General features: G+C 37.5%; 1 protein-coding gene across 6 annotated transcripts; it reads right to left on the bottom strand.

Annotated features, from left to right (window-relative positions):
• Positions 1-34: 34 nt before the first annotated feature.
• Positions 35-13,298, bottom strand: Lola (longitudinals lacking). 6 transcript variants are annotated; one of them, XM_064217333.1, is made up of 7 exons: positions 13,064-13,298; positions 12,347-12,553; positions 11,683-11,937; positions 10,384-10,621; positions 10,236-10,307; positions 1,415-1,702; positions 35-958 (listed from the first exon to the last, which is right to left on the bottom strand). In XM_064217333.1, the coding sequence occupies exons 2-6, from the start codon at positions 12,518-12,520 to the stop codon at positions 1,428-1,430; spliced, it is 1,014 nt and encodes a 337-aa protein (XP_064073403.1). In that variant the 5' UTR covers positions 12,521-12,553; positions 13,064-13,298; the 3' UTR covers positions 35-958; positions 1,415-1,427. The 6 variants fall into 6 exon arrangements, with proteins under 6 accessions (XP_064073403.1, XP_026499936.2, XP_026499932.2 ...); XM_026644151.2 differs by lacking the exons at positions 35-958; positions 1,415-1,702 and adding an exon at positions 2,153-4,292; XM_026644147.2 differs by lacking the exons at positions 35-958; positions 1,415-1,702 and adding an exon at positions 4,861-6,882.
• Positions 13,299-13,598: the final 300 nt, after the last annotated feature.

The raw sequence follows: 13,598 nt of genomic DNA, 5'->3' as shown, positions 1-13,598 counted from the left end.
ATGTATTTGTTCTGAGCATGTGCATTTTTCGGAACAGATATTAATTTAAAGGTGCAATTTATTTAGAAACGGAGTATAATCATTGAGTTGGTTTAATTTTGAGGCAGATAAAGATAAGCTAAGATATTCCTATTAGTAAAAAATGTAGTCAGTCCACGCTGAAAAAAAAAACATTATTATGAAAGATTATCTAGGAAGAAATGTAATCTTACACAATTTTCTTAAATTTAATAAAAAAAAACTCTTAAAATTGACGACGTAACAATAGTATTACATATTTCTTATAAGGCACTTATAAAGGCTAGAATCGACTGGAAGATTCTTTGGTTTAATATATTGCGCGTTTTCTTTGAACTTTAAAAGGTAACTTAGTTATTAACAATAACAAATGCAAATATTATATACAATTTAACAAAAATACTGAAACTATAATACAATTATTTGGCTTGGTATAAATTACTTTGATAAATTTCTTTGGCAACAAGGAACACACACTAAATAAAAATTAATAACAAGAACAAGAAAATTTAACAATCTAAAAGTAAAATTATTTTTAAAAACATGTCTTACGTAATAGTTATATTCTTAAAATATTATGTATTAGTAGGTCAACATTGCCACCATAAACCAAAACTCGAATTTTATATTAAAATCTCGGTGGTAACATTATTGTATTGCTGCCATAAATTATCTCAATGATATAAAAACTTTTTCTTCCTACTCTCATATGAAGTACTTTTTTTTTAAATAAAATGCAAATAAATTGATTTTATTCAAAACACAAACATTGACTAAGGCAATATTTACTAGAAATCGTAATTTATATTAATTTCTTCGCGAGAACTAAGCTTTAAAATATTTTGATCATTTATGCACTTGGGACTGCGAATTCTTCTCACAGACATCCTCATGGTGAAATCCTTAATCCTTCTTTTAAGTATTATTTGAATTTCTTCAACTGTAACAAAAATAATAAATTTGTTTTTATTTTAATATAGTTATGAAAAAAAACTATTCAAAGGCTGTCCATCTTAAAGATAATTGCAATATTTACAACTTTTGCAAGCGATCGTACAGGCTGTCTGCTAAAGTGACATTAATTACATGTATATATATATATATATAAAATAATATTCATAAATTAACGAATATAATAATATGCCAAACAGCCGATAAGACTTGTGAATTAAAAAGCGACATTATTGTTGAAACGAAATAATAATAAAAAATATGGTACAAAAAATAATTAGTGCGGTGAGTGGGTGGTGTTTGAGAAACTTGTCCTATGAAATTTTAAAACCGTGACTTTGTCAATGTTTCATTCGCGACATGTTAGTACAGTGATAGTCAAACTATATTCTGTTAGTCCCCCTTATAGCCGGTTAGTAGTTATAAAAAAAACTTTTACTGAAACCTTGATGGGCGGGTCATTCCGACACGAAATCCACTTTCTCCGGCAAATCTTTGTGCAGATGTCGTTCATGTAGAAGCAAATTATGCTTTTGATAGGCGCGATACACGCAGTAAGGACACTTGAAACTCGGCTGTTTTCTACATTCGTATTTAATATGTCGCTGTAGAGAGCCCTTGTGCTTGTATTTATTCCCACAATCCACGCACTCATACAGCGTCCACCCGACTTTGCCGCTACTCAGACCGGCGGTCCCATAACCCAAGATATAAGGTGTGTACAACTGTGCAACTGAAATTAAAACGCAAACAAAAATGAATACGTGCAAATAATAAAAAGCTTCCACCGTAATATGTAAGCAAAGCCACCTCAAGATGTGCACGGACGTGAGAAGCGGAGGATAATGCACCATGTCTCCCATTAATTTGTTTCACTTTTCCTAGTTCTACTATTTATGCTACTTTCATAATCACCCCTTAGGATAGCATGCGACCGTTTTTAAGACAGGTTAAAAAAGAGGATTCACCGAAATTGGTTAAACACAGGTTTTTCCAATTTAAGTGATATTGAAAAAACTCTGAATATTAGCAGTTAGTTATTAATACAAAACATGCAATGTTACAAACTATTACCGATACACAAATACCGCAGTATTAGTTATCTTAACAAGTTCACTTAACCAAATTATTAATTCCGATATAATGTAACAGGTTGACAAAATTATAAATTGAAACTATAAAATATCAAGAATAGCAACTTTATTTAAAATACAAAAAGGTTATAAAATACAATCAAATGCATTTGATCACTGTAACTTCTATGGTCAGCTTACGCGCTACAGCCCGTCAACACTCAACTCTCTGGGTAGCAACTCTTACTATACATCGGCTAGATTTGACCGGCTCACTTAGATCTAGGCTTGTTATGATTTCAATAAAATAACTTTAAATTTGTTCGTTCCGAATACGAGGTGTACTCGAAACGTTTGAGAATATTCTTATCACAGCTATGTTGTACTGGGTATGTTCGATAACGGCTCTAATAGACGATTTGATCCTTAGCAGTAGTATTGTCAAAATTCACAACCTAGATATTCGCAATAACAAGTTACATTACGATTGATTTGACCGAAACTCTCCATTGTGAAATATTTTTTATTTTAAACCCTAATGACTAACTTTTTGAAGGCACTTAATGTTATATTGAAATGACTTGTATGGTTGTACTTAACGAGCTCTACATTTTGATTGTATGATGGTAACTCCTGCTGATTATTCTAATCACGTATCACGAAAACAAAATTATCCGTGAATCTTAGACGAGTCCTCTCCTGCTTTCGAACGAACGAGGTAAAGTTTAGACGCGAACAATTCTGCTTAACGTGGTATCATAGCGAACTTATAATTTCTAAATGGTAATGTATAGAAAGTACTTAAAACCTAAATGGAAGATTTCGTTATCAACCAATTATGACATGATTCCTTTGTGCGGGTCACTCATGCGATAATCCCTCAATGGCAGTGTCTACAATTTAACAATCACTTTAATAAGGCACTCATTTCCACTGGTTTGACCTAATCTAAAGTAAAAAACAATTGGCCCCAAATATAACATCGAACAACGAGTCATTACACCTCATTCATCTCCAGGAACTTAACATTAATACCACTTAAACAATATCTGATCTCCGCTGTCGTCAGGACAGACTTTACGTTCTAGATTAATATAAAATAAATGCATTACACGTAAAGAGATCTAAAATAATCGAAAAAAAAATAATATAAAAAATTAACTTATATTGAGTATTACAAAAATAATGGAACATGCATTATGGCAAAGACCTAAAACTTGCATACTAAGCGACAAAATAGCTTCATTTTAACTAATAACTACGTAATAAAATAAAACAAAAGAACGCAAGTGTTCATTACAACTTTTCCATTCTCACTACATTTAGGTACCCACTTATGTTGTACGTTAATCTCGTCAAAACAAATGAACCCAAATTCAAACTCGCCAATGAATGAATTCTTTTTAACATTTAAAGTTAAATTTAGTCAATAGTAACTGTAACTGGTAACAAGGAGCTATACTTTCCTTAGCAACGATCTAGCGAAGCTACACGCCTATCTTCGTCAAAATCAGGAATGATAATTTACACGATAAATGCTGTATATAAAAATATATAGAAGCGTAACTATACAAATCACTTTTCTTAACGTACTGGATAAATGCAACAGTTGCTTACACCGTCGCAAATAACTGCAACCAGTGTGAATACTAAGAGAAATTCGTCATGAGATTAAATTCATACGGTATCTATAACACTCCACATCCCCCAGGCCGGAGTAGGTAACGAGCTAAGGCACAGTGTGGCCCATCGAGGAAGGCGATTACTATCTAACGTGACCGTCCCACGTCACTATCACAAAAGAGATTTCATCACATTTATCACAATCGGCTAAAAACTTGAGGAGCCTGAACTAATCGTATGAGAAATGTAAAATATCGAAATCGGCCTCGCGCGCGTCGCACTACGTGCAGGCGTCCACGTTGTCCTGCTTGATGTACTGCTCGTGCTTGACGTGCACCTCGCGGTGCATCCGCTCCATGTGGCGCGCGATGTGCATCTTCTGCTTGGCGCGGTACACGCAGTAGGGGCACTGGAACTGCGGCTCCTTGCCGCACTCCCACTTCTGGTGGTTGCGCAGCGACGACTTGAGCTTGTAGACGCGGCCGCAGTCGGGGCACGTGAAGCTGGGCTCGCCCGCCGCCGGCAGCGCGGCCGCGCCCACGCGCATGCCGGCCACCAGCGGCAGCGCCAGGCGCGCCGACCACTGCTCCCACGACAGCCCGCCCAGCCGCGCGAACGCCTCCTCGCCTGCAACACGGGCACGGTCACTGCGCGCTCTGTACGTACCGGGTGGAACTGAGTGCCGAGTGCTGTGATCGAAGCTTTGCGAGAGGAAAGTAAAAAAAAAGAACAAAAAAGAAATTAAATAACGTTTATTGCGAAGATCTGACGGTGAATGATTCTAGTAATGCTCGGGCGTCCTTCGATACACTATCCGTTAAGTTATGTTCGCACGCGGCGCGGACCGTGTACCGGGGAGGTTCGAGGTATCATTTGACCGCCGAGGTTTTAGTCACTGTGAACTACTCTAACGAACGTTTGTTAATTAAGTGTAGTCTCCCGACCCTTGGGTTTTCTCGTCTACCTGAAATTATTAATTATATTAGTATGAACAAAAAGGAAAGAATAACAAAAATGCCCTGCACGAGTCGAAAAATTTAAGCTGTGAATCATGCAATCATGCAAAGTTACGGTAAACACAAAAAAATAAATAAACAAAAAACGGGCAGAACTTACCTAACAAAAATTTGCGTAAAAAAAACAAAACAATAAAATGGGAGTGTTATTTAAAAAATAAAAATAAAAAAATCTAACATTGTATAATATATTTATATTTTATTAAACTTTTCTACCAAGTAAACCCCAATATATTCATATAAAAGTCACTCTATTAAACTAATTCAATCCAATAACATTAACAAACAATGTGAACTTCGTAACATCCAAATGTTATTCTAATTCATACATTACCTAAAAACCTTCAACTAACATGATATGATGGAAACATTGCATTCGAAATTATTCATTATTCAATGCTTAGCAATGACTTGATCTAATAACAAATAACATATTTTAAGTTATACCAACGTTAATAAACTAATACTGACTTTGGTCAAATAGCTTTGTTATCCTAAGTTAACAACAAAAAATATCAACAGTCAATATGCTAAAAGAAACTTGAATATTTATTGCGAATAAAAATATCAGATAATATCAAATATATTTTTTTATAAATTTTGAACACATTTATTTTTATCCCAGTAAACCGAAATATAAAACCACGTAATATAATAAATATTTTTTTATATTATCTACAGGTAACATTGTAGGCACATAATCGATGAGCTTTTGCTTACCTAATATTAAATGACCTCAAAATCGTCGGGGATCTTATAGCTATCCCCGAACCCGAGGCATCTAAAAGTGGACTTTATAGTCCTAAATCAATAACCTAATAAACAATAATTATTAAAACTATTAAATAAAAACTTTGGATCGTCTACTAATGGGAAGACAAGTTAATGGTCCCTGACAAGTTGTTAAATAATTTAAAAAATATAACAAGAAAATAAAAACAAGTCAAACTTTAAGGTGGAGAATATTTAAAAAAAATTTACCCGTGACGAAAGTAACCTTTTCGCTTTCGATTTATTTTAAAATTGACTGAATATCAACATTTTATATAATATCAATTGCACTAGTTTTACTATTTTTGGAATTATTCCGTAACAGGAATGTTAGAGGTACTAAAACTAAACAAATTCGAGTTAATACATTATACTTGAATTTAACAAAAAGCATTTTCGTACGAAATGCTAACCTTTTAGGTTGAACTTTTCATTTGGAAGGGGACTTAATGGTCGTCAAATTAAATATAATAAAAAATGTTCTCCAGAACAAAATACTTAAGGTCAGTCTTAACTACGATAATAAACTCTAAAACAAAAAACAACAAATTAACGCTAATGCCGTTAGGGAATGTGCACATTACAACTATTATCTTTAGTGTATATTAATTAATATGTCTTTAACAAAATAAAAGGTAAATATAAATAATATTATTGCAGTACCGATTTGGTTAGGTATCTACTTTGGTCTAACGTGTTTTTCTCTAAATAACTCTATAACGAGGTTTTTTTATTTCGCCTCACTTTGTTGCTAGCGTATATGTACCACTCGGTATTATGGTGCTTTCGAATGTGAACTCCTAGATTTCCCCTCTGCTTGGCTTTGTACGAGCAGTAGGGGCACTGGTGGGAGGGCGCTTTGCCCCCGCACTCCACGTTCTCGTGGCGCCTCAGAGTGGACTTCCACCGATATCTCTTCCCGCAGTGCCTGCACTCGAACTGCCTGCTGGCGTCGTCGGAGCTGTTGCCGTCTCGCTTCATGTGCCCTTTGGCGTCGTGCTTGGACTCGAACAGGTCGCCGACGGAGTTGAGACTCCCCGAGTTACTCGAGTAGGCGTTGTCGTAGAAGGCGTCCGTCTCCTCCGGCAGCACGATATCGTCCGTGTCGTCGTAATCGCCGTCCGAGTCCGGCTCGTCCTGCTTGCCGATCGATTTGAAATCGACACCCTGGCCGACGGTGTTGTTGTTCTGCATGAAAGCCTGCTGCAGCAGGTGCGTCTTCAGGTCGTCGGGGATGGCGCTGAGGGTGTCGAGGGGCACTTTGGGGAGGTGCAGGGGCGGAAAGGGCGCGATGTCTTTGGCGAGGTTGGATTTCATGACGTTGGTGACCTGGATGCAGGACGGCACGAGCGCCGCCAGCGACTGCGACTGCGCACGCGCCGACAGCAGCGACAACAGAGCGGACGGGAGGTGGCTATCCTTGTGTAACTCTGAAATACAACACATCGACGGTATTGCAAATAATAAGTCAAGCGATTCTACGGACGGACTCTTTGTTAATACTACCGGAGGCTAAAATAAAATTAAGGAACCAAAGAAATGCGTTATGATTATAAAAATATAAAAAATAATCTCTGTTAGAAATCATAGGAGGCGAAGCTTCTAATACATGCAGACATGCACGGACCGAACGTCGGTCGAGGTCGACTTATCTTCCCATAAGAGCGGAAAACGGGCCGGGTGGCGGTGCGGGTCAAATGAAAGGCCGGGGACGAAGTTACATCGTTTAATATTAAAAAAATATATCGAATGTCGATCCCGGTCGATACAATAAGTATACGAGGCTCATATAAAGCTTAGCATTCGACTACGGTCAAGGCACTGTCGGCGGCGGCGGGGGCGGGGCCGGGGGCTCACTTGACGCCCAGCGCGGGCGCGGGCGCGGGCTGCGCCAGCTCGGGGTGCTTCTTCTCCATGTGCTTCTTGAGCTCGTTGCGGCGGTGCTTGCTGTAGGAGCAGTGCGGGCACTTGTACTGCGGCTCGCGGCCGCACTCGAGCGTGACGTGTCGCACGAGGTTCTTGCGCGCGTTGTAGCAGCGCTGGCAGTTGGGGCAGCGGTAGCCCTTGTCGGTCTTGTACTGCGCGCAGGGCAGCGAGGCCTCGGCGCGCGGCAGCATGTGGAAGCGCGCGGGGGGCGAGCGGGGCGAGCGCGGCGGGCTGGGCGCGCGCGCGTTCTCCTTGGCGTCGTCGGCGGGCGCCGCCACGTTCTTGAGGATGGCCAGCGTGGTCGTGAACGTCTCCTCGCTCACCTTTTTACTACGCGTCATGATACTGTGTCTCGGTGTCGTTCTCTTACCTGAAATGAAAAATTCCGTACAGTCCGGATTTCGAGTGGACGGTCGGGCCGTGTTCGTTCGATGACCGTTCGGCTGGATAAAAAAACTAAAGGTAGCGAATGAAAATAAAGTATATTCAAACAAAACTGCCTAGCTACAAAAATTGGTAAACAAAAATGACGCTCCTCGACGAGTAAACATAAAAAATAAAAAACAAAACTTCGTCACGATCGACGGACTAGCTATGACTTAGCTATGATTAAATTTTAAAAACTAATTAACGATGGTACTATAAGAGATTGACATGATTTTTGTTGTCAGAAATGTCACATTCTTAACAATTCATGTTTCTTTTATAACAAAATAAAAAATACTATAAAACGAAATCAACAATACAAAAAAAAAAAAACATTAAATCGGTTTCGAATTATCTTTTTCGTCCTTCGGCTTTTGATGTTTTTGGGCGATGTGCATAGTCAGAGTCTTTTTCTGAGAATATCTTTTTCCACATTTTTCACAAGTAAATTGAGGACCAGTAATACATTCGTACTTTTCGTGTCTCAATTTATTTCTCCTATATTTATATTGCTTTTCCTTACATATTGAGCAAAGATATCTTCGTTCGTTACTTTGATTGTCTTTGGTCACAGTTACATCATGATTTCTTTTAAATTTCCTCTGCGGTTTTAAATGACCTTTCTTCCTATAAGGCTTTCTGCCTCTAATCTTTCCACTTTCGGATACATTTTCACCCTGGGTGACTTCTCTCTTCACATCGCTCGTTTTAAGGTACCCTCGAGTTAGTGGAAAAGGGGTTTTGGTGTAATTCAGGAGAGTTGTTAGATCTGTGGGTTTGTCTGGAAGGCGAACAGAATGAAAAGCGAGAATGAGGTAAATAAGCATTAGAAATTAGTAGCACAGGTAAATAGTAAGGCGTGAACGTTAATGCGCAAGTATTATGTTACGAGAGTTTTTTTTTTTCACAGCATGATTCAAATTATTTAACGGAAGAATTAAAAGACTTGTATGAAAAAGTATTATGGTCATGCTGCTGACAATCTTTAGCAAAGGAATGGCGGAAAAGGATGAAATGAAAGGTGTTATATGGTTTGGTCCTGTTTTGTCCCTACAAACTTTCAGTAAACTGACTAACTAATATCATAAATCATTTTCATAAATGTAAGTGATGAAATGAAATGCGCATCCACTAGGAAACTTATCATGCCTTCGTTTAATTATTTAAAAAAATATATTTTTTACCTAGTGAACATGCACGTTGGCAAAAAAAAAAAAACTTATTTATTTCAAACATGAATTGCTAAGAAGACATTTGCAGTGAAATCACATGTGAATGCAAATAAAGAAAAATAAATAATAAATAAATAAGCCACATAACCAAACAAACTACGACGACAATGAAAATAATAAATTGGCATTTACCTTAGATCATTCTGGGTCATCACGGTTAATCCACGAGTCTTCTATAAACAAACGGTTTGGTGAAGTCACACAACTGGCATAAAACACGTTTCTCCCGGTAGCAACGATAACGAAATACTTTTAATAATATCATAAATAATGTTATGTTTTCTGGCTTTAGTTGCTTTGGATTAGATTGCGTGTGGTGCGTAACAATGTTATAAAACTTTCTACGAATTACTAACTAAGGCATAATTGATTTAAAATACTCACCGAAGTAAACGGTCTGCTCCTCAATGTTAATAAAGTTAGCACTCATTAGAACCGTAAATTACCATGTTTCTAAAATATACTAAAATACAATAACACTAATGAAGCATGCAGTGATCTACGTTTCGAATCCCAAGTCACAAACAAAGCAAATACACAGTAAATCAAGTGGTTTCTAACACAAAATAAAAGTGAAATACATACTTACCTTGTATTTAATTACCTCGCCTTTTAAAAAGGCTACATAAAAATAAAACAATACCTTTCTACCGTTACCTTAACCGGTCGATCTGAAATATCCTAAAATTTTATATATAGGAAATATAAATTGCAATAAGATTAGTATTTAATAATATTAATATTAGATAGTAATTATTAAAGGTTGAAATTTCACATGTGAAAACACTAGCACTCTCGTATCCGCTGTTGTGGTATATAAGATTTATATATAACAAGATAAATAGATTATTTTAAGCAATGACTGTTCGTCTGTTTTCAAATTATGGGAAGACATTGCGCATTTCATCCGTTCCTTGTACGTCTGGAGCAATCAACTTTTGTTATTTTTTTGTAGGGAATATATAAAATAAATACTTAATTATATAATGTACAATAAAAGTTCATCGTTCCAGAAATATCCATCTCGAATCCCACATAACATCTTGTATCGTAGGTACATATATTTATATCGTTTACGAGTACACTTAAAATAACATTTAATAGCAATACAAGATGTTCGAGCACAGATAGCTCTCACAGGCACAGCGTACGAACGGACGTCGCCTGTAACAGCATCTCTATAACGTACTGGGGCTTACCTTGACTCTCTCGAACACTGTCATTCGAATTCATAATTTCGTCTTGAGATCTTTCCATATGCCATTGAAAATCTGGAAAAAAGGAAAACGAATAAAAAAAGTGTAACTCGGTCGCACGAGTGCGGCGGCGTGTGTCTGTGTAACTCACTGCGTACGACGTCGTTGTGCGCCACGGCGGGCTGGTCGTCCGCCTCCTCGTCCAGCGTGAGGTCCTCCACGCCGTCGCGCGACAGCTCCTCCTTGAGCGGCGCGGGCTCGTCGGCGGGCGCGGGCGGCGCGGCGGGCGCGGGCGCGGGCGCGGGCGACGCCGACGCGCGGCGCGCTTTCTTCCGGCGCCGGCTCGGGCTGAGCGAGCCCTCGCGGCTGTCCACGCTGCCGTCTCGCGTCTGCGGAGTGCACGGACCCTCTTACACGCTACCCTTCTACGGGATGTCCTACTTCTCTAACATCTTTTTTTTATTTTTCGCGGACAGGCAAATGTGCCACAAATGATGGTAGGTGGTCACCACCGCCCACATTGACGTCGTAAGAAATAGTAACCATTCCCGCGCAACAAACCGATGCGCTATGGGAGCTAAGATGTTCCGTCCCTTGTGCCCGAAGTTCTAAGTGGCTCACTCACCCTTCAAACCAGAACACAACAGTGCTGAGTATCTCTGTTTGGCAGTAGAATCTGATGAGTGAGTGATATCTTCCCAGATAGGTTTGCACGAGCCCACCATGACCACAAAGACAAATGTAAAAAAAACAAAGGGATGCTTACTATTTTTTCAAATGCCAATGTCTATAGCCAGTGATGACCACTTACAATTGGGTAGTGTACCTGCAGTCTACCAATTTTAAATCTATATTATTCAAGAAGGAAACATTATTGTGTTCTCTAACTGAAAAACCTGCTATACCATATTAGATTTATGGCAGTTCGTAATTTAGATTTTGTAAAAATCACATGACAAATGTCTGTCAATATTTATGCATGTAAAAAATAAAATAAAAAACAGCTCATACAAATTGTTGCAAATAGAATGAACTTCTTTGCCGAAATCCTATTATGACGTTCTTGGAGTTCCATATGTAAGCATATAATGAGATTGTTTGACGTTTTTCCTTAAATATATACTTTATCATCGACATACTTCCATCAGGTTTCATTGATATATGTGATTTTGTCTACTTTAAATGATTATGTATGTAATTGAAGATTTCAAATTGAGATTTCTAAACTGGTTTAGTTTTAAATATTGTACATAATTTGATTTGTAGATGGTCAGTAGATAAAATATATGGAAGTAATGCCCTAATATTATCATTTAAATAGTTGTTTTAGTAATTTGAAGTAAGTATTTATAAATCAACACTCAGAAAGAGGGATAAAAAACAACAACTTAAATTGCTATCATTGATGATAATGATCAATCAATTCAGATTGCAGTATAGTGTCACTTACTTGTGGCGGTGGAGACGGCGCACGGGGCGGGTGTGCAGTTGCCTGTGGGGGGCGCGACGGTGGTCTGGATGGCTTATTATCTGAAAGACCCTTGATTTGCAGAGACTCTGCTGCTTTCAACAGAGCCGCCAGTTGGTCTTGTGATATGTTTACTTCACCACGGTACATGTAATCCATCATGGCTCTTAACTCAGCATATTTTACATCTTTTAGAATTATTATGGGATGTTTGTCATACTGTTGAGATAATACACTCTGAAACAAAAACACAAAGATGGTTTTATTTGTGTTTGTAAATAACATTCTGTTTAGTCATTTCTGTTATGGTATGGATGTTTTGTTTACAAGCTCATTTGGTTTTTTTATTAAAAAGAAGAAAACTATTATGCAATATATGACATGCTATTAGTTCATTATTGACATTATGATTTAAATTGTCATTTATAACACATTAGTACTTAATAACACGAAACTTGTATTTAGAAAAGTAGTTGTAACAACTTTCAATTGCCAACTCATCTATACATTAATCTAAACTAATTGCTAACATATGAAAGCTAGAACGAAACAACTGGAATGTTTATTAGAGCAAAACTGTGCTGCCTTGCAAGTAAGTTAAACACGATACCAATTGACCTAGATAACGAGTTAACATTATACCAACCTCGAAATAAGGACTGCACGCAGACAAAACTACTTTATGTGCTCTGAGTGTTTGTCCTTCGGCAGCCAAGGTGCAATCCACGTGAATTCCTTTCTCTAATAATGTATCAAACACAGACACCAGCGTCGATTGGTGGTTGTTCCACCGCAGGCAGAACTGCTGGTCATCATCCATGGTTCCTTCTTGCCACGCGCCGCGCCCTTCGTCCTACGATAGCGAACACTTAATTGACACTATGTATGTATCTACGTCTAAACACCACGCAATAATTAGGCCATCATGAAAACTTTAGTCAGCTACTTATATATTCCATTCAGGGCATTTATCACAATACAACGCAAATTATCTAACCGATTTACTTCATATGATGAGATCACGCCTCAACTTAACTAAATTAACTTTATGGACCACATACGAGTCGTCGTAAGCGACGCGGCACAAAGAAAATGGCCGCTTTTCCAGCGCGACAAAAAATAAAATGGCGACGAAAATTCTAAGTTTTACTATTTTCTGAACAAAGTTTTCTTGACACATAAACGAATTCAAGTTGAATTTGAGCAAAGGAGTTCAGGAACTTCAAAAAAGTTTGTAAAGTCGTTAAAACTTTTATAAACTTTACTTCGAAAGTTCACTAGTGGAAATTTTCAAGATGAAAAGTCGTAACAGTAAGCACTTGTAGGATTCATTATGTTTTAACAGAACTTTATATGAACTCACCTCAACTATTTCATTCACAATAGTATTGTTAAAAACTAACGCTTCTTTTAAAAGTTACTTTGACACAGTTGTTTTAAATATAACACATTTGCTTTGCACACCCGCCAGCTTTCTTTGAATGAAAATACTAAACTATGCTATGTTGCAAGTTTAGCGAAGCGAAAGGCACCTCTACCTACTAAAATCCAAACGAAGTACAAGTTGGAAGCGAGCAACGAATGACCCAAAATAAGCTCTAATAATGTTGCCATTCCAAATATTATGGAAAGCTTGAACGTTGTTTATTTTAAAGTATACCATGAATTTAGAATTAATCTCATTTAAAAATAGCGTGGCTTTATATTTTTTTTATGAATTTGTATATTTTCTACTTTAATTTTATTCAGTGTAATGTAAACAACGTTATCTATTCTCTAACACTTCAATTTGTTAGGCCTTGACCTACTTATGTATGAAATTGTCTCGTGATTTATGTCATGTTTAAATTGTTACCAAAAGTGTGGAAATGTTTTAATTATTGCTGAAGGTTTTATTG

The sequence above is a fragment of the Vanessa tameamea genome, chromosome 16 (genome assembly GCF_037043105.1).
Source record: "Vanessa tameamea isolate UH-Manoa-2023 chromosome 16, ilVanTame1 primary haplotype, whole genome shotgun sequence".
Lineage (NCBI taxonomy): Eukaryota > Metazoa > Arthropoda > Insecta > Lepidoptera > Nymphalidae > Vanessa > Vanessa tameamea.
The sequence above is the reverse complement of the archived record's forward strand: the minus strand, read 5'-3'. Positions and strand labels throughout refer to the sequence as shown.